The sequence below is a fragment of the Thermothelomyces thermophilus genome, chromosome 1 (assembly GCF_000226095.1).
Source record: "Thermothelomyces thermophilus ATCC 42464 chromosome 1, complete sequence".
NCBI classification, from domain to species: Eukaryota; Fungi; Ascomycota; class Sordariomycetes; order Sordariales; family Chaetomiaceae; genus Thermothelomyces; species Thermothelomyces thermophilus.
Genome location: NC_016472.1, coordinates 7761962 through 7784867, shown reverse-complemented (window position 1 = coordinate 7784867; position 22906 = coordinate 7761962). Strand labels below are relative to the sequence as shown.

Here is a 22906-nt window from a genome sequence, read left to right as displayed (position 1 = left end):
CGCCCTTGCGGTCTAGTCTAGAGTGTATGTGATCCAAGCCCTGAAAGCTGCAGCCAACCCTCGTCCCTCTAGACAAAACTCCAGAAACCAGAAACCCCAAAAAACACAAGCCAACAGGAAGGAAGGCGAAAACTCAGACCAACCGCCGACCCAACCACCGACACCCAAAAACCTTCAGTCAACCCCGACACCACAGACTGATGCGTGTCCGATAGCGTAACGCACGAAAGGAGGAAGAAACGAGTGGACCCAAGATGTGATCTGGCGGCTGTGACTCCGATGCTGTCTGGCACCCGAGCTCATAGATCGTTGTCAGGTAGAGCCAGGGGTCGCTAAGTAGCGCCTCAGCGATTAGCGGGGACTTTGGCCCTGGAGAGGTGGCAACCGCGGCAGCGAACATGTTCGCACATTGGGCAGCTGGGCGTTAGCAAATAGCTCCAGAGGCCCTGGCCGCAGTTGTCCTGTTACCGACGGACGTTAGTGTGCTGAGCTTTTCATCCGTCAAGTGGTGGGTGCTTACGCATCTCCAGAGGTAGTCGACCGTGACCGCGTTGTCCGACATTGTTCCTTGGGTGGGAAAAGGGGGGGAGGGGGTTGGTATGCAACCACGGCGAGTGTGTTTGATGTGTCTAACGAGTAGGTAACTTGAGGAGGATCAGGGAGGTTTTGCTTAGCACGGGATTGTCGAAGCCTGCTGCTGCTGCTGCTGATGATGATGATGATGATGCTGATGGCCACGAGGGACGTTGTGAGAGCGCCGGTCTGGGTTTATATCTCCTCATGACTGGAGATGTATAGGAAGGAAACAGACACATCATGTAATAACCTTGACATTGCAGCAAGATGCCCCTTGGTGGACAGACTGGTGCATCGTTAGAGAAAGTCAGGGCTTGCTAGACCGCCCCATCACTCCGCCATCTTGCCCACCAGGAAGATGAACCAACAAGACAGGAACTACATGGCTAGCAGAGTAAGGCGAGCGTGTCAGAGACCTAGGATTCTCCGGTGAGCGAGTGAGTCACATGAGTCGTGTTCAATATAGAGCACTCGCTCGTTGAACGAATTTCCACTTCATGGCCCCCAGTGTTCCTACCCCGGGGGGAAGGGGGGAGGGGTGGATTAGAGTGAGCTGCGGTCAGTCGATCCCGGTGAAGGGAGACGTCCCGATGGAGCAGCGCACAGCCATTGTAGCCTCGCTCGAACCAGCCTGATTCGGCACCCTATGGGCGCAGCGAGATGAGTACGGATTAGGTAGTGAAGAGGTCGCAGAGCCAATAATGTGGGCCTTGAGTAGGTTGCGGTCCTCGTGCCGATAAACGAGGCAAGGAGTCGTTCTCTCGATATCATGGCAATGCGTCTAGGCTTGGTAGGTGCCCCAATCAGCCACAGTTGACCGAGCGGGTAATAAACTAGCAACAGTTGAACAAAAGAGACTCTTAACAAGGGATTGGGACTGGGGCGTTCCCTACTGCCGCTGTTGCCGTTATGAACCCAAAACTCCGTGGGCGTGACACGGTTTGTATTTTGAGAGAATTTAAAATGTATCAAAGCTCAGAAACTCATCAGACCGTTGTTCAAAGACCGTTGGTGGCTGCAAACTACATAGTATGTACAATGCGGCTCAAATCGTTCTTGGCTACCCTACCACGGTTGGCCAATCTTGAACAGCAGTCACCATAAGCATTTAACCTGCGTTTTGATGAACGCCCGATATCGGTGTGATCTGGAAGCCCTGCCGTGTGCCCTTTCTTTTTAAGACTCAATCCCATCAACTTCGAAACGCCCAGCCCGACTGTCAAGGTGAACAAGTTCAACTAACTGCTCACCGAGCGGGGTATCCAGCCCCGCACATCTTGCTGACGCATAAGGCGTAAAACGGCGAGGTGGCTTAGGTACATACACATCGCTCTACGGAGGAGATCGGGATGTTTTCAATTTCGAATAAAGTTATCGAAAAGCTGCAGCCTTACCTCCATCTGCCGTTGCCTGAGGATGCATTCATAGCCGCGTCGGGCTCTGAGTCAAAACACTGCGTCTCCACCGCTTCCGGAGGGCTCTAGGGTACTGTAGCATTCGGTCTCGTCTTGGAAGTGCAGTCGGTCAGGAGGGCAATCGGCTCCGTCTTAGCGACGTCTCGGTCGGCTGGGCAAGCTGCCCAAGGCGCTCCCTTAGGCGCAAAACCACGGAAAACCGGTTGGACCGCTTGGGCGGAGCCGACCGATGACCAAATCGTCTCGCTGCTGCTAAAAGCTGCGCTGTCGCAGTTTTCGACTCATCCGAACCACAAGTATGCTTCTCGACCCTCGGTCATCGTTTTCAGCGGCGCGGCTGGCACCGAGAAGAGGCTTGCCTGTGAGCCGTCGACCAACGCTGCTGCAAGCGGCATTCGGAGCAAGGCGAGCATGCCCCCTAGGGTCTCTTAGATAGTAAAGCCTCGGTCAACTCGATTAAGTACATACATAGGACGAGGGGCAGAAGATGAAGGAATGATCCGCGTTAGCTACCGTCTGCGTGCCGTCTCGTCTCTTTGGACTTTCGGGCTGAAGCAAAACCCTTTAGGGGGCCAAGAGACGCCATACACTCTTAACAAACGAGATATCGGGTAGGTGCTGCTTAGGTGAAGTGACTCAGGTACCTACCATACCTGAGGTACCTTAGGTCGGTCAGGTAGGTACCTACCTACCCTCGGTACCTTACCTTAGGTAACTTACCTAGGTAGGTACGTTTGGTTACAAACCTTGAACAAGGGGTTTTGGTGCCTTGAGAAGTGGAAGAATGGAGGGCGGGTGACGGTGTCAGCAGCCAAATTCTGCCAGATCCGATCCGGACAGTCCTCAGGTCAACTGCTCTTCTTGGGTTAACAACGCCTGCAGCTTCCTGGCGCAGACTTGCGGTAGCGCGAAGGCGTGGTCTCCATTCTCACAATCCTCGGGTCGTTAACCTATATTCCTCATTAGCATTCTCATCTTTCAAGACCGCAACCTGAACTTGGGATAACGTCGATATCGTTGACCTCGATGCTCTGACGATGATCGCGGCGAACCTACCTAGACACTTCGTCCAGGTCGAGTTGTACTGTGCCTGTTGGACTTGGCAGGTAGCCGAGTTCAGAGTTAGCTTCTGGCAACCAGGCCGTCCCTTTATACCTTCGAGCTCGAGATGAGGCTCTGACACTGCGGCATAACGCCATCAAGCCACCACGCGGACTAACACCACAAACGGTCTTGTCGGGGTTTACCTTGTGACCGAGTAGGTACCTATATTTGATACGGCTGTGACCTTGCCGGCCGCCAGCGTGAGTCGATGGATGCCTTTTGTACTTGTCAGTCAGCTATATATCAGTCACCTCAAACCCGTCCTATAGCGGATGCAGCGCCACGTGCCCGTCTCGAAGAAAGCCTAAATATAATTTTGGTTCCGTTTTCAGCGCTTTGAGTTGTGTGTTGGCCGTGCCGATAATTTTCTCCTAACTTGGGCACACTCGTGGGTTGAGGGCAGGGGGGCTGTAACTTTGGCGTCCAAGCAAATTCCCCCCAGGGGTACTTCACCAGTCAAGATGTGTGGAGTGACGGTCTGATTACTTTACGCCGTCAAGCTGAATTAGGATGCTAACCGAGAACCTCGGTGAAGTGTTGGTTCCTAGCTGCCAGACCTGGGGTGTCACATCAACAGGATTTGCCGTCGCTGACAAGAGAACCGCATGGGGCGTTCCGAACCACCCGATACCTCCTGCAGCATTTCCTACGTCGCGGGGTCGTTTGACGGCCAAAAAGGCTTTCCTTCAAACGGACTTGGCTCAGGATGTCGTTTAGGAACCAGACAGAGACCGCACGCACTTCAGTCCAAGACTCGAAGAGCCACTCTATTCGGTACGAGTACAAACGACAATCCATGAGACGCAGCTGGTATGTAAACCGATTAATAAGCAAAAGAGGAACTCGAGACAAGTTTGCGTATGTATAAGCAAGGGATCAAGTTAACTGTTTGAGCGAGCTGAACTGAGTAATCCGTACACGATAGCTTGACATGTGCCAAATGGGTTGGATAAAAAGGAGTTTGCTCGAAGCGAGGCTCAAGAACAGTCAAACCCGCTATCAAAAAAAAATTAAAATAAAATAAATAAATAAATAAAAATAAATAAATAAAAATTATATAAAAAAAAACACGTATAGTAGATGAACCCTTGCACGAAATGCAACCCGTTGAGCAGACAGCGTAGGGGGTTAAACATCCGGAAATGGAAATTTGCGGGCTACGATTTGCGATTGGCATTGGTTAACTCCAGGCAACGTCATTTCGGTCATAACCGTTGCGGACCTTCACCTTTCATGCCAGGAACCCTTGAACCTGAACATCGCCGGTAACCGGCGGGCATGCAGGCGATCGGATGCGCTGCAACTCCATTCCACCGGCCTATTGACCACGCGGCCTGAACTCTCGTCTGAAGTCGCCGCATCTCGGTTCGTCTCGCTCGCTCTTGCAACACGGCATACACACACGACCCGGCGCAGAAAGCGCCAGGCCACGCAACGCGATGGTGTCGGCTCGTCGGGCAGAGACGCGATGGGTAACGCGTGTAATTCCTTTCGTCCTTGCCGGTTGTATTGGCTTCGTGATTTACGTCGTCGTTAAGCGCATATGCCGTATGTTCCTTTCCCAGACGTTGCAAGGTCGTTCCGGCCAGGTAACTGACCCCTCCAGTCGACTTCTTCATCTCCTACCGACACCAGACCGGTACCGCGATCGCTTTCCTTGTCCTACACTTTATGCTTCTTCTGCTGGTGCTCGTGACGTATCTTCGAGTATTCCTCGTTATCCAGCTCGACCCCGGAGTGACACCGCTTGGCCCAAAAGCCACCGAAAAAAGCACGAAAACCAAGAGGCGCAGGCGACGGGAACAGGACCTTGAGACCGCCCAAAGATATGAGGCACGGCCAGACGACAACCCCGATAGCCCGGGCCTCGAGAGCTTTTACAGCAAGGACGTGTTCGTTTGCGAAACAGACGGGCGACCGCGATGGTGTAGCACGTGCTGCAACTGGAAAATCGACAGGGCGCATCACTGCAGCGAGATTGAGCGATGCGTGAAAAAGATGGACCATTATTGCCCTTGGGTGGGTGGAATAGTTGCCGAGACGTGTAAGTCTCTCTCAGAACCCGAATCAAGTTCTTCTCTTGCCCGAATCCGTCGCTGACCTTCTTGGACTGCGTTAGCATTCAAGTTCTTTGTCCAGTTCACATTTTACACCGCAATATATAGCATCATTGTCATTGTCGCGGCCGTCATCTGCTTCCAGTCCAAGGTTCGCAACGAGCTAGGGGTCGACGGGGCTGTCATCGGCGCGCTGGCGCTCGCTGCTTTTTTCGGGCTCTTCACTTTCACCATGACGGTGACATCAGTGCGCTACATCCTGTTGAATCTCACGACAGTCGACCATATGAAAGCCAAGAAGGTCGTGCACCAGCTCGCCATCCGGGTCCCCCGAGGGACGCCACCGGGGCAGAATTACAACGTCATCACCTATCCCCTACCCAAGTCCCCCAGCGAAGCGAATCCAGCGAAACAGGCGATTGGTACCGAAGTTACCTCTCCTAGGGACCAACTTGCAACACGGACATTCGCCGTCGTCAAAACCGAAATGGGCGAAAACCCATGGGATTTGGGCTATTACCGCAATTGGAAGTCAGTCATGGGGGACAATGTCATCGACTGGCTGCTTCCGATCAAGAAGTCGCCTTGCGCTCTGTACGAAAATAATGAGAGCTTCTATGAGATGGGGCCGCTGTACCAGAAGTTGCGGGCCAGGTTTCGGCTTCCTCCTCTGCCGGCCGAAAGCGAAGGGATAGAAATGAGGGAGCGGGAAAGATAGAAGATGGATTGTGGTATGACGAGACACGGAATAATGACATAGACGCTTAGATACCCCAGGGTCGATGTGAGCAACCAAGGAACAAGCTGCTTGCTTGTACACTCTTGTTCGTTAAATAACCGAGTAGCGGTGACTTTTAGTTGGACGAGAGCGCTGCATGACGCAGTACACGTACCTGATGTTAAGTTGGGGGGCAGAGTGAAGTGAGCGCGCGCTATCCTATAGCGGGCGTTACCGCCGAACTCAGTCTCGTTGTGTTCTTCCTATTTTGACCGCGCGAGCGCCCGGTCAGGTCAACTGGCTGATCTGGGCTGATCTGAGTGCTTCACCTAGGAGTGAGTTTAGGGAAGCCGCCAGACTTGATGATCATCTCGATGCCAACCTAACCTGACTGATATTCGGGAGAGGCATCGGCAGAGGGAAGAGCCGGGCAAGTCTGGTCTCAAACAACGCCAGAGTGGGGTGCTCTTTGATTTATCCGGGGTACGGTACCCGATGATCGCCGTTGGCCTACTGCCTGATAGTGATACGATGGCGTGCCGCCTCTCAAATGTTCTTGCAGGGAGTGTGATCAAGGCAGACGAACCAAGTTGAAGTGTTCTGAGCTGTTTGCTGTGTCGCATCCTTGTAGATGCGAAGTTCAAGTAGGGAGGTAGGTGCGTGGTTTAGTGTATATGACCCGGTGGATCTTGCTTTGCCCGAGCATCTAGCAGGTAGTAATTTGTCGTTCGAAGAGGGCATTGCAGATACTATGCCAAGGGTAAAGAGCGAACTGAAGCCCTAGCCTGTCCTTGCCTGAGTACCCAGGCACCGTAACTTGTATGTAACATACATAGATAGACTTATAATCCGTGCTAAGTAGGGAAACGAACAGGGAGCGTTTGACCCACCGCTCTCCCGGAGTAAATGATCCCAGTCAAAATTCGCGATGGTTGGAACGCGTCCGCCCCACACTGAACTTACAACCCCACCATCCGACACTATGAACAGACCAGCGGGCCGAAGCCTTTTGCAGCAGCACACCCTCAACTCGTCCGCAACCCTTTCGAGTCGTATCTCCGGGATGGTGTCGCAGCAGACCAATACACTCCAACGATAATGTCGTCTTCGCCGCCCGCGTGTCGGGATTCGTCCCCGATCAGCGTGGTTGCCCAGAGGCGCTCTCAGTTCACTTATCGCAATCTCAGCCAAATGGCATCGTACAACACGGCCTGCCCCCTTAGAGTGGTCGCCCACATAGATCTCGATTGCTTCTATGCTCAGGCTGAGATGGTGCGCCTCGGAGTCCCCGAGGACCAACCGCTTGCCGTCCAACAATGGTGCGTATTCATGTGTCGGTGGTCCAAGTTCCGCCACCTACCCGCGTGATGTATGTACAATACCTATCTGTTACCATGGAGGACTGACTTGGAGACTCGCAAAGGCAGGGCATCATTGCTGTGAACTACCCGGCACGTGCCTATGGCATTGGCCGTATGTGCACGGCGACGGAAGCGAAGAAACTATGTCCCAACATCATCAACCAGCATGTCGCGACCTGGCGAGAGGGCGAGGACAAGTGGTAGGCGGAATGCGGTCTGCCACTTTCGGCATGGAGAATATACTACTAACACATCAGTTCTAGGGCATACCGCCCGGATTCCGCCGAAAACATTGCGACTGACAAGGTTTCGCTGGATCCGTACAGACTCGAGTCCAGGAAGATCTTCGCCGTCATCAAGGAGATACTCCCCTCAAACCTGCAGAAAGTGGAGAAAGCTGGCATTGACGAGATGTTTCTCGACCTATCTGCCCACGTTCACGCCTTATTGCTCGAGCGCTTTCCCGAGTTGGCTAGCGGCCCTCCGAAAGGCGACCCATCTGAACCCCTACCGATGCCCCCAATCTCCGCCCTAGACTGGCAGGCAGACGCCCTTGTCGACTTGGATGACGAGAATGCCGAACTTGAAGATCCGGACTGGGACGACGTGGCCTTCTGTGTGGCATCGGAAGTTGTGCGCAATGTCCGCGCTGCAATCAGAGACAAGCTCCGGTACACATGCGCTGCCGGTATCGCTAGGAATAAACTCCTCAGCAAGTTAGGCTCCGCTCATAAGAAGCCCAATCAGCAGACTGTGATACGGAATCGGGCAGTTCGGCAGTTTCTGTCGGGCTTCAAATTCACCAAGTTTCGGAACTTGGGCGGAAAACTGGGAGAGCAAGTGACGCGAGAATTCGGGTCGGAATCTGTCCCGGAGCTTCTTTCCGTCTCCGTCGAACAGTTGAAGCTGAAGCTTGGTGATGAAACAGGCGTTTGGGTCTACAACACGCTGCGAGGTATCGATACAAGCGAGGTGAACCCTCGTACTCAGATCAAGTCAATGTTTTCGGCAAAATCCTTCCGGCCAGGCATCAGCACAGTTGAGCAAGCAACAAAGTGGCTCAGAATCTTTGTTGCTGATATATTTGCTCGCTTAGTCGAGGAGGGCGTGCTTGAGAACAAGCGCCGTCCCAGAACCATCAATCTGCACCATCGCCATGGCGGTCAGACACGTTCGCGCCAAAGCCCCATACCCCAGGGGCGCTCTCTCGATCAAAAAACTCTGCTTGCGCTTGCCAAAAACCTCCTGAACCAGATTGTTCAAGAAGGCCAAGTGTGGCCGTGCTCTAACCTCAGCCTGAGCGTTGGTGGTTTCGAGGATGCCGTCTCGGGAAATATGGGGATAGATGGGTTTTTGTTAAAGGGAGAGAAAGCGCAAGCGCTTACTCCTGGTTCTCGCACACGGCCAGAATCCGAGGCCAGGGAGCATCACCAGTCAGCGGAAAAACGACGGCGCTTGGATGACGGAGGTATCCAACGTTTCTTCTTTAAGAGGGGGGTGGCCGCGCCTTCGGCTCCTACTGATAGCGTCTGGAGGGAGGATGACGGTACAATGCCGGGCAACCAGAGGGCAGAGGACGGTCCAGGTGCGCTCGAAGGTGTGGATCCTTCATTCATACGGAACGGCGCACCCGTAGCCAAGACTAGTGACCAAAGGACAGTCGGCGTCGATGGTCACACTTGTGAGAGGTGCGGCAAATATCTGGAGAGCTTGGAAGTCCAGAGCCATCAAGACTGGCACTTCGCGAAAGACCTCCAGGAGGAAGAACGTGGCATGTTGGCATTTGGCAACCAGTCCTCAACCGGCACGGGCAACCCGCGTTCCGACGGCCGGAAGGGACCTGCAGCATCAAAGCGATCAGGGAGGCCGAAGAAGACGGAGCGCGGCCAACAGAAGTTGACCTTTGGTTGAGCAAGGCGAGAGAGCTTTCAACGGCCTAGTACCGGATGGATCATCAACTGACGAGCAGGTGACACTGGGGCGTCTCGAGTCTCCAAGCCTCTGCTCCAGGGTTTCTGAAAGCACCGTCTACCCGCATGCCATGCTCCCTGTAGAGCGGACACTGACAGTCCAGTCCGCTCGGGACCCCCCTAGGGGATCTTAACCGTACTTCCTTTTTGGAAGGAGCATGGCGTGAATCGCGAAATCGATGGAGGCGAATGAACGGGACGCACTCCCATATCCATATCCATGGGAAGGCATAATAAGGCCGGGCTTCGAATTTTGCGTGCCTCTTTAGGACGCAGCTCTTGGCACAGACTGTAACAGGCAAAATGCACTCAACCACTGGACTCGACCACTGGAGGCATGCCGCACGATGATTGGCTAAAATGTCTATCAGGGGCCCCTCGCGCAGGTTGGGCTTCCAGATGCATTGATACCCGACCTGACCAAAACACCCAACCACTGCCCACCCGCCACCGGAACGGGACCACTGTCGCGCCCTCGTGAATTTTGACAAAAACCAGCGCAATGACCTCCTCATGGTGGTTGACTTGCCACAGAGAGTCACCAGGTGGAATGGCGGGTACTACAATCCAAGACAACTCGACTAGTGCAGGCCATTTACGGATTATAGTGGAGTGCTCCATGTTCGAAAAGAAACAAACTAATCCTGATCATTGTTGTCCAGGTCGGTCAGCCCTACTACTCTACTAGGACGAGTACATGCATACCTATGTATGGTACATAGGTACATCCACCGACTTGTGATGTCGAAGTCGAGCATTCAAGGCCTCTGTTACAACCCGGGACTTCCCTGAGGTGATGATTACAGATGTACATCCGATCTGGCCAGTTGCTATCTATCCACTTGAGAACGAAACGATGTGGTGATTCAGGGCGAACCATGTTTTATATCCGTACCCGGCGCTCATAGTGAGGTACCGTACTTACCACAGGTGCAGGTACGGAGAGGCCAAGACAAAGCTTGCCCAATCACGGGTCTCAGCGCCGCGCCGGCCCAGACCATTTGGGCGACCGACGCTGACCGTTGTCAGCGTGAACCGTCCAGCTTTTAACGCCATGGCCCCCTGCCTCCCATCCCATCCGCGGCCGCCTTCGATGCAGATTCCTTGAACCCCAACCCCCACGGCACGAATGGCGGAAGCAAACTCTTGCATGACCGCCTGGCGGGGCTCATTCTGTGCCTCTCCTGCACTGAATTCGCCTTTCCGTCTTTCGAGAGGCTGATCTACTGAATTCCGCGGCCTGCACTAAGTACCTATTCACGCGCAGTGTAGGGTTTCAAGTATAACTACTTCGTACGGAGCAACGCCCGAATCTGTCGGCTGTTGCACGACAAACTACGTGAAAGGAAGGGGAGAGAAGGCCTAATCTGGCGCCGATGACTTGAGTTCAAGAGCTTGCCTGGTGCGCTCCCCGTCGCCTCGAGTCGCTCATGCACAGGTACCTTTTTATGGGATAAGGGTACTCTGTTTGCCGCCTCTGAGCATCTCCTCCAGGACTTTGGCGGTCCATCCCAATTATACCGGAAGGGGGGTTCTCCCTCCCACTGGGGAGCTACCCAACCTGTCAACCCGAGAAGCTTTCGGGTTCATGGTCCCCCAGATTGATCGTTTCGTCCCTCATCCGCCCTACGGTTTCGGCCAGTCGTTTGGTTGCCACCGATCCCCAGTACCTGCTTAGTTTCCGGGAAAGCATACGGTGCAACGTGTGCACAATGTTTTCAGCCAACGAGATGCTGCCGTCCAAGCTTTGTCTGATCTGAGGCGGCCTAGAATTTTGTTACGGTCAGGCCCTACCCAACCGAGCGAGGTTGCTAGCAATCCGGGGCCCACTGCCGTTCGGTCCAGGCTGCCAGTCGTCAGTGGCGCTGGCGGGCAGAACCGGACCCACCCCTCACAACCCAACCCCAAGCACCGGATTGTTCGACGTGGGCCCGTCCATTTCTTCCAGCACCGCCCGCCCACTCCGCTCCTCCGCCCTTCCGCCCTCTTTTTCACTCTTATTCTCCCTATTTCCCCCGTTCTCGCCGCATTCCGGTCCCCTCTTCATCCCGGTGGCATTCGACCTTTTCTAACCTCCCGAAACAACCTCCGTCCCTTCAATCTAGCCCTCGGTCCGGACTTCTTTCGGGTAATCCCCTCTTTCTGTTGCCGTATATTTATTTATCATGGCGGGGAGGCCGAGCAACAGGTCGAGCGGGCCAACGTCTACCGCGTCGTCGGGCGCGCCTCGCCAGAACGAGTACTTTGTTCCTCGTGACGGCATCGATCGAGAAGTCATCACATCAGATATTTGCCGCTACCTTGGAAACGATGCATTAGTGCGCCCGGGCACGTACGAGGTACGCCCGCCGCCCGGTCCGTGGAGGTTCCCGCTCTGCAACCCGACATCTCACCACAACCCTTTGCTCTAGTCACCAGATGGACGCATCACACAAGGCTACTACATTACCGCCTATCGGAACTTGACATCGGTGAGTACTTTCCGGGGTGGACTCGCGAACCTGGCGACGGCGGCGCCGGCGAACTGTAGCTGATTCTTCGCAGGCAATGATCCAAGACCTCAAGGCCGACTCCGCGCGGTGGGAGCAGGAGAGGCGTGCCGCGTCGAGAACTTCAGGCGGCGGCGCTGGAGGTACAGAGCATTCGAACCAAGCGAGCGCCCTGTTTGTGAGAAGAAGCTCTAACTCTCCAGTAGGCTCCCGGGAGCCCCGCGGACAAGACTACAGCTCCTGGAAGAATAGCCAGCGGGAAGCACAATACGACGCCCAGTACGGCGGATCTTCCATGGATATTGACTATGCCCCCCCTCCAGGCACCGCCGCTACTCCCGTCTATACAGGACAACAGTACGCGGGACCCCCTCCCGCCAACTACCCCCCGGCCACGTACCCGCCGCCGGTACATCCTCCTCCTGCACAGTACCAGACACAGCCCGGTTACGCATATCCACCAAATCCTCCTCCCCCAGCGCAGTACTCTCCACCCCCCCAAACTTCGGGCGACAGACACCCTGGGATCCACGCGCCTCCCATCTCTGGTTCGTATAGCCAGGACCCCGGTGCCTATGTCTATGGGTCGAACTACCAAGCCGTCGGGGGTTATCCCGCTCCCGGACCGAACAGGATGCAGCCACCCGTGCCTCATGGCTCTGCCCCTCCCCCAAGGACTTACAATGCTCCCCCTACAGGTTCTCCTGGCTATGGGACAGAACCAGATTACGCTTACCCACCGCCGGTCGGAACGCCTGCCAACCAAAGTTACCCGATTGATCCCGCCTACGGCCGCGGTGCGTATACTACAGCAACAACCAAACCTCCCGAGGCTTCGTCTGATGTTTTAGGCTCTCCTGCAGGTCCGACACAACGGCCGGCTTATGCATCTCCCCCGGAACCTCCGTATGACGCTCACCAAACTCCTGCGCTGCAGCCTTCGACCACGCCCACCACGACTGCCCCGGCCCCGCTTCCTACTGGCAGTGCACCGCCCCCGCGCCGTGACCCACTTCGGGACTCGGAGCCGAGGGACCCAAGGGGGGCCCGCCGCCCAGAACCCGAACGTGAGGACCGGGACCGGGACCGGGACCGGAATCGCCACCACCGCCGCTAATTGCCCAGGAGCCTCGGGACTTGATTTGAGTCTTCTCCAACCTGGACTTTCCTGGACTTTCTTGGACCTCCCTGGACCTTCCTGGACCATCCCACACCGGACACATGGCTCTCATGAACGTTTTGATGTTTATGCTTGTTAATACCTTGGGACGCCGGGACGAGTCCCTTGACCGTCCCTTTCCTTTTCTTTTCTTTTTTTTTTTACTTTCTTTTTTCTATGTTCTTGCGTTTTCATAATCTCCCTCCTCGGACCCGGCCTCTTGCGACTTTTCGCCACCAACTTCCGGACCAGCCATGATCAGAGGTTCCTTTTCAGAGCTGCAAGTTGCATCTCTGGACCTCGGGAGAACCATGGATTCCCAGCCTGGACCCATTACCGTCAGGTTGCTTCATTGTAACTCCTCTCGGACGTTTCTACCTGGCCCGGATCTTCGCCACCAACTGGACATCTTACCCTCGTCGACTTCTGGGAAATCGGCACTTCCGGATACCGGCGGCATAAAAGGATAAGACGGAAAAGGAATGTCATTGCGCTGGTTGTTTTTTTTCCCTGCCGCAGCGGCGGCGTACGGGAGGTGCATGATACCAGTGGGGTTCCATAGCACCGGGAAAGGAGCGGCGACGTGATTTGTGTTATGTCTGCCCCGGATGGTTCCCTCCCCTTGCTGTCCGGACCCGTCAGGACTCTCCCGCCTTCATGGATCTGCGCCTCGTTCAGCCGATGCCCTTTCGAGTCATAATCCTGAATCCAGGATTTGAACCCATCTCTTTGACAACGGGCCGTGAGGAAGGCCGGACAGCAGGGTGAGTGAACGTCCGGCGAGGTTGTATATATCGATTTGAATCCCATTGGATCTTAATGCGCTACATCATTCTCTCATTTCAGGACCCTTCAGGCGCAGGACATGAAGTTGGGACAGCTGACATAGCTCTTGCAGCTCTAACTCTTACCAAACGCAAGCACCACCGGAGATCCATACACGCGGGAATGGACCGCAAATGCCACTGGAGGGACCCATGGAAGCCGCCGGACACCTTTTTGTTTCCTTCCGCCTGGACTACCGGAATTACTGCCTTGGAAACCGCAATCCATGGATCCTATGCCCCTTGGACGAACCATTGGCTCGAATGGTTACTGCGACCTGATTATGAAAGCAGTCACATCCTGGTTGCCCATACCTATGGCTCTCGGCCGAGAGTCCGGAATGCGGACTATTGCTCGGTTTTCAGCTTGGCTGATTTGCGTTCCTCCGCCAGCCACAGCTGCCCGTTGATGTCTCAAAGAGAAAGATAAGGTTGAACAGTACGGCGGAGCTTTGTCGCTCTCCGCACCAGCCGGGTCATGCTATTTGGGAAGGGCTGTCCTTCCTCAAGTGGAGTTCTTGAGTCCCGGCTTTGTTTGTGTCCGCTTGCCTCTGGGATTCTGCCGTCGTGGTTCGCGCACTCAACACAAACCTCTTCGGGGATCAAGCTGCCGAACGTGTTGGTATTCCCGCCGCCATCCGATGGATGCTTTTCGCTTTTCTTTTTTGGCCCACCTTCCTGGAACGACAACTTTAGCCAGGCGGTCTGGCACATTCGTCACCCAGCACGGAGAGCCGTCACTCGCAGCATCAGCCGCCAATTTTTTTCCCCGCGACGGTTCAGGACTCCTCTTCCGGCAACATGATTCCGGATACCTGGTATCACCGCATAGCCTGGATCCGGCTTTCGGGCATCTGATTCCAAGCGCCCACCGAGGATCTTCCCAAGAATTTCCAACCGGACCCAGGTATTGGAAGCTGAGCATCCCAGCTATGGCGTTTACGATTTGTTAGTCACAATCTCTGCCTCTTTCCCTCATCTCGTCATGTTAATTTTTTGTTTGTCGTCTCCACCGTGTTGGTCCGTCCACCGTTTCCTTCATGACATCCTGGAAGCCTGGATATACTGGATATTCTTGACGGTCCCGTGTCGCCCCACGGCGTTTAGTCATTTAAGGAGTTCAACTTACTGACTCGAAATTACCACAGTGCTTTTTCTTCCCCATATTTTGCTATTTTTTTCTCTTTTCGGGTTCTTTATACGGCAGGGTTCTGTTAGAGATCGGCTTACGCTGAGAGCCGCTCTTCTGCTACGAAGCAGGCATGTAATCATGGGCAGTCAGCTTTTCGGTTGGGGTGTGAGGCAAGACGTGATGAGGGGGATGCCGTTGATGTTCGATGATCTCTCCCGCGCAATTTGTTCCAAAATATATTATTGTCTATGTGGGGGGTTAGAGAACATCACTGGGTTTGTGATATGTTCACGAGTCACGTATTGCAATGAGCAGTGGCAATGCTACTGCCAATGGCGATGGTAATGTTAGTTTGGATGGCATTTCTCCCTTGTGTATTCTATGCTGTTGTTTGGCCAGGAAAAGGGCACGCCGACTAGTCGAAAACAGCAACCCAACTCAGGTGCACTTGGTTTGACGGAGATGGTGTCAAAACAACTGCTTTTGGAGACTTGATCCGTACCCTTATATCATGGCGGCCATGACTATCTGCGAGTTTTCTGGATACTACACTACACCAAGCACTGAGAACGGGACGGATCAGAAGCTACTGCCTGGTTCCCCCTCTGGCCTCTACACTATCGTCGCCGTGTGGAGGCTGATCTCTCCTCCATCCACTCTCCGTGGACCTCACGGTTGGGCTGAAGTGGAGACAGTCTTCAAGGTTGAGGATACTCGACCTTGGAAGTAACTCTTACCCTCAGAAACATGCCGGATATTGAAAGGACCACACCATGCTAAAAACATGGTAGACGATGAAACTGCTCAAGTGTCTTTCGTTCTCGCGTGATCTTAGGGTTTGTCCTGTATACGATACGGAAACCAATTCGGCATTATGTTCGATGCATGTGTATGTACACCACACTTGCACACATTACCAAAGTTGATACGTGCTATTTGTTGGGCCGCTATGGTGAGGCGGGGTGAAGGCACAGTGACCCCCTTGTGGATGTCCACTACTCCGGAATGTGCCTCCCCGACGGTGCTTTTGTGCCTCCCTTGCTTTGAAGGATAAATCTGTGGCAACGAGGATAACGGTTTGCGGTTTGCTCAAGTTCCTTGCGGCTTGGTTCGTCTTGGTCATCCGGCCAATAGTTACTCCGTAGAAAACAAGCTGAAGCCTTGACCAAAAGTCTCTCTCCTGATTAGTGTGCGTACTCCGACCCAGACCCCGTCCTCGAATTGCGCAAGACCAGAGCCCGCCCGATCGAGGAGTGTGCGTGCTGCAAAAGCCCTGGCTTGGCCCATAAGTGACCAACCATGGAGTTCGTGGGTGGTGGGTGGTGGGGCTGGTTTCAGAAGCGCCCGGGCCTGGTGGGGGTGAGGGGGAGGGGTCCAATGGCCCAAACTGCCCCAATGCCACAAAGGCGGTGAGCAATATCGGGAAGCGCTCCGCCAAAAATAAAGGGAATCACCGATAGGATTTTCCGATCGTTGAAGCACGGGGGGGGAAAAGTACCGCTGAAGGTAGGTGGTCCGGGATGCCTTGTTGCTAGTGTAAGATGGGTCAGAATTTGTACAAGGTGCTCGGGGGTCCGTGGTTGCCACATGGCAGATGCGGCTACAAGGTGCCGTGCGATCGATCCATAATGCGCTTTCGCCTACCCAAACTCTCATGGAACAAGTGTGGCCTTGTGTTGCGGCCGCCGAGTCTCGCTGACAGACCTGCCGATTTCCGACACAGTACGTAACTGCTTGTACAGCCGTAGCGTCCCTGATGAACCATGTTGGAAACACGGATGGAGCACAGGAAAAAAAAAAGATCTTACCGGACTAACAAGGGAGGAGCCCGATCGGCCAAGTTGGTCCAGGATGGCGTAGCTAGTTAGTGGCAATTCGATGTGTTGTTGCGGGTCAATCAAGCCTGGGCTTGAAGCTCCGCGGTTGAGCTTGGGGAGTTTCGTGCCTAGGATGATGAATTCGGTCGGGTGCCTATGAGTGAGCGAAAGACGCAGAGCTCTGTTTCCGTCGGCCGAAGACACTTATATGTCCTTAAGGATGGAGAGCGTTGAAAAGACACGGTCGGCTCACCTAAGTAGGTCAGTTACCTGCCCGAGGTTGGATGTGCCCTGGGTGCGAATTTTCTACAGTAGTGTAGCGTTGTGACTTGTTTTCAACCCTGAGGCCGCTGCCTGTTCCAGGCCCCTTGCCGCCTCGAGGCGCGGGTGGCTGCTCTGACAGGATGGCGCCTGAGGAAACACAGCGCCAACCTGCCTGCCCGAACCAACCCTGACTTCTGCCCCGCCATTTCGGGTCCCTTGCCGACCTGCTTTCAACCAGATTTTGGCCCAAATTTTTTCTGGACCCAGACCCCTCGACAACCACCACCCCGTTCGGCTCCCGGCCATTTCTCTTTCTTTGAAATCTGCCGCTCCTGCGAAGCGCCTTTGATGCGATAGTTGGCCCGACAGCTTGCCCACAATGGATGCCGCCGCCATTCAAAGTTGCATCGCTGCGACGCTCGACGCTGATGCCGACGTCCGCCGGAGGGCCGAGCTTCAGCTGAAGCAGGTGCGTGTGTAATCGTGTGGGTGGCGGTGGTGCTGGTGTTCCCTGTCGTTGTTGTTTTTGGTGGTGTTGGGGGTGGTGATAAAGGTGTGCGCGGGAAGGGTGCGCGCCGTTCGACAACACACAGCCCGTCTCGTGTTGTCGAGCCGCCGCGCAACAGCAACGACAACGACAACGACAGCAGCAAGGACATTGCCGGCTTGTTACGTATCGACGCTGACCTTCTTCGTCGCCTGCAGGCCGAGGGCCAGCCTGGTTTCACAGATGTCCTGCTGGACCTTGTCCAGTCCGACCAAGCTGCCAACCTTCAGCTGCCCAGTATGCCTCTCCCCCTCTCTCTAGCCCCGCCGCCCCGTATTTCTTTGTTTTTGATATCGGCTCCGTTGCCCCTAGCCCTCAAGACTGTGTTAACCTCTCCTGCCTCGCAGCCGTCATTTATCTCAAGAACCGTGTCAACCGTGCCTGGGAGCGCTCCGAGTATTACCCCAACGAGACCTTGATACCCGATGATGAGAAGGCGCGCTTCCGAGAGCGGTTATTGCCCATCCTCGCGACCTCCCAGAACCTGGTGCGGCACCAACTCGTCCCAATCTTGCAGCGCATCCTAAGCTTCGACTTCCCTGAGAGATGGCCGTCGTTTATGGACTATACTCTTCAGCTTCTCAATACCAACGACCCCCGGTCGGTCCTGGCTGGGCTTCAGTGCCTGTTAGCAGTCTGCCGCGCTTATCGCTTCAAGGCAAGCGAAAGCGACAGCAGGGCTCACTTCGACAAGATCATCGAGGCGAGCTTTCCTAGGTTGCTGGTAATATGCAACGAGCTGGTGAATCAAGAGAGCGACGAGGCTGGCGAGATGCTGCACATTGCCCTGAAGTGTTACAAGCATGCCACATGGGTAGGTGGCATCCGCGAGAAGCGTGAAGGCGGGCCGCTAAGTGGGCTAACGCCGGCCATAGCTCGAACTATGCGAGTTTCTCCGCCAGAGCGCCGTGAACCTCGCCTGGTGCTCCGTCTTCCTCCAAACCGTGTCCAAGGCCATTCCGGCCTCTGCCATGCAGGGTGACCCGTTGGAGCGGGAGCGTCACCACTGGTGGAAGGCAAAGAAGTGGGCATACTTCAACCTGAACCGCTTATATATCAGGTAGGACTTATCTCCTCCCCTCCAATCCCCCGCCCAACCCCTCAGGTTCTTTTTTTTTCTCCCGGACCGTCCGATAGTTAACTCGATGTAGGCATGGCAACATGCAAGCAGTTATGGACCGGTCGGCCGAGCCCCCGACACGTTTCATCAAGGAATTCTCGTCCCAGGTCGCCCCCGAGATTCTCAAACACTACCTTCAGGAGATTGAGAAGTGGGTGTCCAAGACTATCTGGTTGAGCCGACCCTGCCTCTCCTACACAATCGTGTTCTTGGATGAGTGCATTCGTCCCAAGGACATGTGGGCGCACCTGAAGCCCCATTTGACCAACCTGGTCAGGCACTTCATCTTCCCGGTCCTTTGCCTGACCGAGGAGGACATTGAGAAGTTCGAGGATGAACCCGAAGAGTACCTTCACCGAAAGCTGAACTTTTACGAGGAAGTCTCCGCACCCGACGTTTCGGCCACCAATTTCCTGGTCACTCTGACCAAGGCACGGAGGAAACAGACCTTTGAACTCCTCACGTTTATCAATGATGTGGTCAACCAGTACGAGCAGGCTCCGGAGGGAAGCAAGAACCATATTGCCAAGGAGGGAGCCCTGCGCATGATAGGAACTCTTGCGCCGGTCATCCTCGGTAAGAAGTCGCCAATCGCCTCCCAAGTCGAGTACTTCATCGTCCGCTACGTCTTCCCCGACTTCACCAGCGAACAGGGATTCCTCCGGGCTCGGGCTTGTGACACCATCGAGAAGTTCGAGCAGCTGGACTTCAAGGACCAGAACAATCTTCTTGCCATCTATCGCCACATTCTTGACCGCATGGCCGATCCCAAACTTCCCGTTCGTGTGACTGCTGCCCTGGCGTTGCAGCCCCTAATCAGGCACGACATCATTCGGACGAGCATGCAGACCAGCATCCCAACCATTATGCAGCAACTTCTGAAGCTGGCGAACGAGGCCGATATCGATGCCCTTGCCAATGTGATGGAGGACTTCGTTGAAGTCTTCGCCGCTGAGCTCACCCCCTTCGCTGTGGCGCTCAGTGAGCAGCTGCGCGACACTTACCTCCGTATCGTCCGGGAGTTGCTGGAGAACAACGAGAAGCGTGATGATATGGACAATGAGTATGGCGACTTCCTCGACGACAAGAGTATTACGGCTCTGGGTGTCCTCCAGACCATCGGCACTCTTATCCTTACCCTCGAGAGCACGCCAGACATACTCCTCCATATCGAGAGCGTCTTGATGCCGGTAATCGAGATCACCCTGGAGAATAAGCTCTACGGTAAGTGTCTACCTTCCTCGGTTTACTCTCAGATGTCGCTGACAGGGGTTCCAGACCTGTACAACGAGGTTTTTGAGATCATTGACAGCTGCACCTTCGCCGCCAAGCAGATTTCCCCAACCATGTGGAAGGCGTTCCGGCTTGTCCACGCGACTTTCAAGTCAGGCGCCGAGCTGTACCTGGAGGACATGCTGCCAGCTCTGGACAACTTCGTCCAGTATGGCGCTCCGCAGCTCATCGAGACGCCCGAGTACGTCGAAGCTCTGTATGGCATGGTCTCGGACATGTTCACGGACGGCAAGGTTGGCGGTGTCGACCGGATATGCGCCTGCAAGCTTGCGGAAGCCATGATGCTCAGCCTCCGTGGCCACATCAACAATGCCGTCCATGGTTTCATCAACATGGCCATGGGGGTGCTCGTCAGCCAGGATGTCAAGCTCAAGTCGTACAAGGTTCACCTGATGGAGATGGTCATTAACGCCATTTATTACGACCCTATCCTCACGCTTCAGATTCTCGAGTCCCAGGGCTGGACAAATAAGTTTTTCAGCCTCTGGTTCGGCAGCATGACGTCGTTCACCCGAGTACACGACAAGCAGTTGTGCATTCTGGCCATCATTGCACTCCTCAACATCAAATCGGATCAGATTCCCCAGAGCATCATGGTCGGGTGGCCGAGACTTCTCCAGGTCGGTTCAATCGCTCTTGCCTTGGGATAGTAACGGCGTTCTAACAATCAGGCAGGGCATCAAGATCCTTTTCGACACTCTTCCGGAGGCCATGGCCAGTGAGTAGAACCCTTGTGTCTGCACCATGTACCCATCTAACATTGTACAAGACCGCGAGGAAGCCCTGAAGGATGATTTCCAGTTTGACAGTGGAACGTACGGTTACGATGAGAGCGACGATGAGTGGGATGACGAAGAGGCGAACTGGAACGGTGGCGAGAACGAGGAGGAGCCAGCCGCCGAGACCAAGGATGAGAGCACAGCCTACCTGGAATTCCTCAATGAGGAGGTGAGCATTGCCTGCCCATGGCCGGACATCTCTTTCAATGTCCCTTTTGGCATCGTGAACACCTACGGGTGTTTCAGTTTCGGAAGTTTGCTGACACGCACCATACTCAGGCCCAGAAGCTCAAGGCAACAGAGATTGAAGATTCGGACGACGAGCTTGGCGAGGACAGCGTGTTATTGGAGTCGCCTCTCGACCGGATTGATCCTTATCTCGCTTTCAGGGATGCTTTCAAGAGTAAGTGGCAGCAGTAAAGGGGAAAAAAAAAACCAGTGGAAGCTTGTTGTGCTAATGCATTCAATAGAATTGCAGGAGGAGCAGCCTCAGTTCTGTGCTAACCTGCTGAGCCACCTCTCCCACGATGACCAGACGGCTCTCCTGGAAGTTTGCCGTCGAGCGGATACCCAAGAGATGATGGGCCTGCAGAGCCCTTTCCCCATCTCCCGGACACGTGGTGCGCCCGCCAACGGCACGAGCTAAATGCGCGTGCTGCCATTGTAGCGTCGAACCTATCATGGTACTCACGGAGACGGGCAGGGTGAACTCACACCCAATTCATCAACACTTCTACGGTCCAGCCATCGTCACCGTTAACTCTTCTGGGACATGACTGGGCGAGCTTGACCATGACGCTCTTGCCTCGGCAAGCTGCGTTCCAGCGAGGGATAAAGGGATCTGAAAAGTCCCAACACCTGCTTCGGGGCAACGGGGAAGATATCTGGCGGGGCTCAGGTGCCAGAGGGGGCCCAGAGGATAGTTGGCGCATGCCCCTTTATCTGGGAACGAGGCTGTTCCAATTGGGATATGCCTCCGATGCAATTGGGGGCTGTAGTGTTTTTTTTTTTTTATCATGGGGCTCCGGACGGGGTGTCTGATATGTTTCTGCTTTGTTTCGCTTTTCCCCCGTGGTATCTGGTCACTTACCCTATTCCCCCTCGGTCGGTAGATTCGTGAAGATTTTTGTTATTTTGTCGGGAGCAGAAGAGCGATGATGACCGATGACCAGCGCCGAATTTGGGCGCAAACGCACACAACACACAAGACACGAAGAGAAGAAGAAACGTGCTGCAAACCATAAACATTCGCCTCTCAAATAGTGCGATGAAGCCAAAGGTGTCCTGCTCTGACTTGCCTCTCTATTGGAAGTATTGGGTTGGGGGTGGGAGAGGGGGGGTGGTTAATTTGAGACGGAGAACGTGCAACAGGTCCGTCTAAGTGAGTCTGAGACCAACGGGCGGGAAGAATACCCCGACACGCGCCACGCTGTTGTGTCTCGGAATACAAAAGAAGATTGATTGCAATAAAAAATAAGAAAAAGAAAAGCTCGCCGATGAGGCTCAGCACAGCCAGTCCTTCGATCTGAAGACCCGATGTCTCAAGGGCGGAAGCGGCGCAGGTCAGGTCGAAGTGCATGGCCAAGTGCTTGGCGAACTGCGCAAACAAGGCGAGGCAGAGAAAACAAAGCAATGAGCATGGCAGGATATGAAACTTGACGTGTTGTTGTCTCTCTCATAGCCTCTCGCACGGATTCGACACGGGGGAACAGGCAGTTTCGAGAAGCCAAGCGCGCTCCCGGGAGAACTTGTATGTGTATGTATGATGTACATACAATTTGCGTAGACCAGCCGGCGACCTGTGGTGCTCTCGGCCAAAGAAAGGTGGCGGGATGATCACGATGGGTGGATGGTAGGGGAGGTACTCCGTAAAAATAACCGAACCCGTGGGGCTTGTTCTGCTAGAGGGAGGGAGAAGATGAGCCCAGCCAGCCAAAGCAGTTCCCTCTCCCGAAACCGAGGGACAACAGCTAATTAAGTGTACTTAGTAGCGGCGACTCGAAGGTGGCCCCCTCCTTTCTAGTGTAAGCGGGCGAGAATCAACCGCTCCCCTTTCGATTGCCGACAAGACGCAGATGAGATCCCAGCGCCGGTCTGCCCCGTAATACCAAGGAATCATGAAGCATGGTCATCCTGGCACCTCGAAGATGCTCCAACGTTGTGTATATGAAAAAAAAAAAAAAAGGTCGAAAGAAGGAAAACAAGGGCGTAAAAACAGAGGTACGTTTGAAGACACCCCCACGCCTTAGTAGGAGTATGTACTGTATGTACGGATGTCGCT

At 54.5% G+C, this 22906-nt stretch overlaps 4 protein-coding genes across 4 annotated transcripts; all 4 read left to right on the top strand.

The window, feature by feature from the left end:
• Positions 1-4318: 4318 nt before the first annotated feature.
• On the top strand, positions 4319-6241 carry MYCTH_2298276 (uncharacterized protein). Its single transcript, XM_003660185.1, has 3 exons — positions 4319-4643; positions 4702-5139; positions 5215-6241. The coding sequence occupies exons 1-3, from the start codon at positions 4535-4537 to the stop codon at positions 5868-5870; spliced, it is 1203 nt and encodes a 400-aa protein (XP_003660233.1). The 5' UTR covers positions 4319-4534; the 3' UTR covers positions 5871-6241.
• Positions 6242-7195: 954 nt separating this feature from the next.
• MYCTH_2298274 (uncharacterized protein) lies at positions 7196-9164 on the top strand. The gene is made up of 2 exons (XM_003660184.1): positions 7196-7431; positions 7495-9164. The coding sequence occupies exons 1-2, from the start codon at positions 7346-7348 to the stop codon at positions 9140-9142; spliced, it is 1734 nt and encodes a 577-aa protein (XP_003660232.1). The 5' UTR covers positions 7196-7345; the 3' UTR covers positions 9143-9164.
• A 1983-nt stretch (positions 9165-11147) lies between these two features.
• On the top strand, positions 11148-12998 carry MYCTH_2298271 (uncharacterized protein). Its single transcript, XM_003660183.1, has 4 exons — positions 11148-11540; positions 11613-11672; positions 11746-11833; positions 11897-12998. Exons 1-4 carry the CDS (start codon positions 11367-11369, stop codon positions 12805-12807), a joined length of 1233 nt encoding a protein of 410 aa, XP_003660231.1. The 5' UTR covers positions 11148-11366; the 3' UTR covers positions 12808-12998.
• Positions 12999-17109: 4111 nt separating this feature from the next.
• Positions 17110-21315, top strand: MYCTH_2298263 (uncharacterized protein). The gene is made up of 10 exons (XM_003660182.1): positions 17110-17355; positions 17592-17670; positions 17798-18247; positions 18309-18493; positions 18585-19777; positions 19832-20466; positions 20522-20564; positions 20616-20794; positions 20905-21028; positions 21096-21315. Exons 2-10 carry the CDS (start codon positions 17617-17619, stop codon positions 21269-21271), a joined length of 3039 nt encoding a protein of 1012 aa, XP_003660230.1. The 5' UTR covers positions 17110-17355; positions 17592-17616; the 3' UTR covers positions 21272-21315.
• Positions 21316-22906: the final 1591 nt, after the last annotated feature.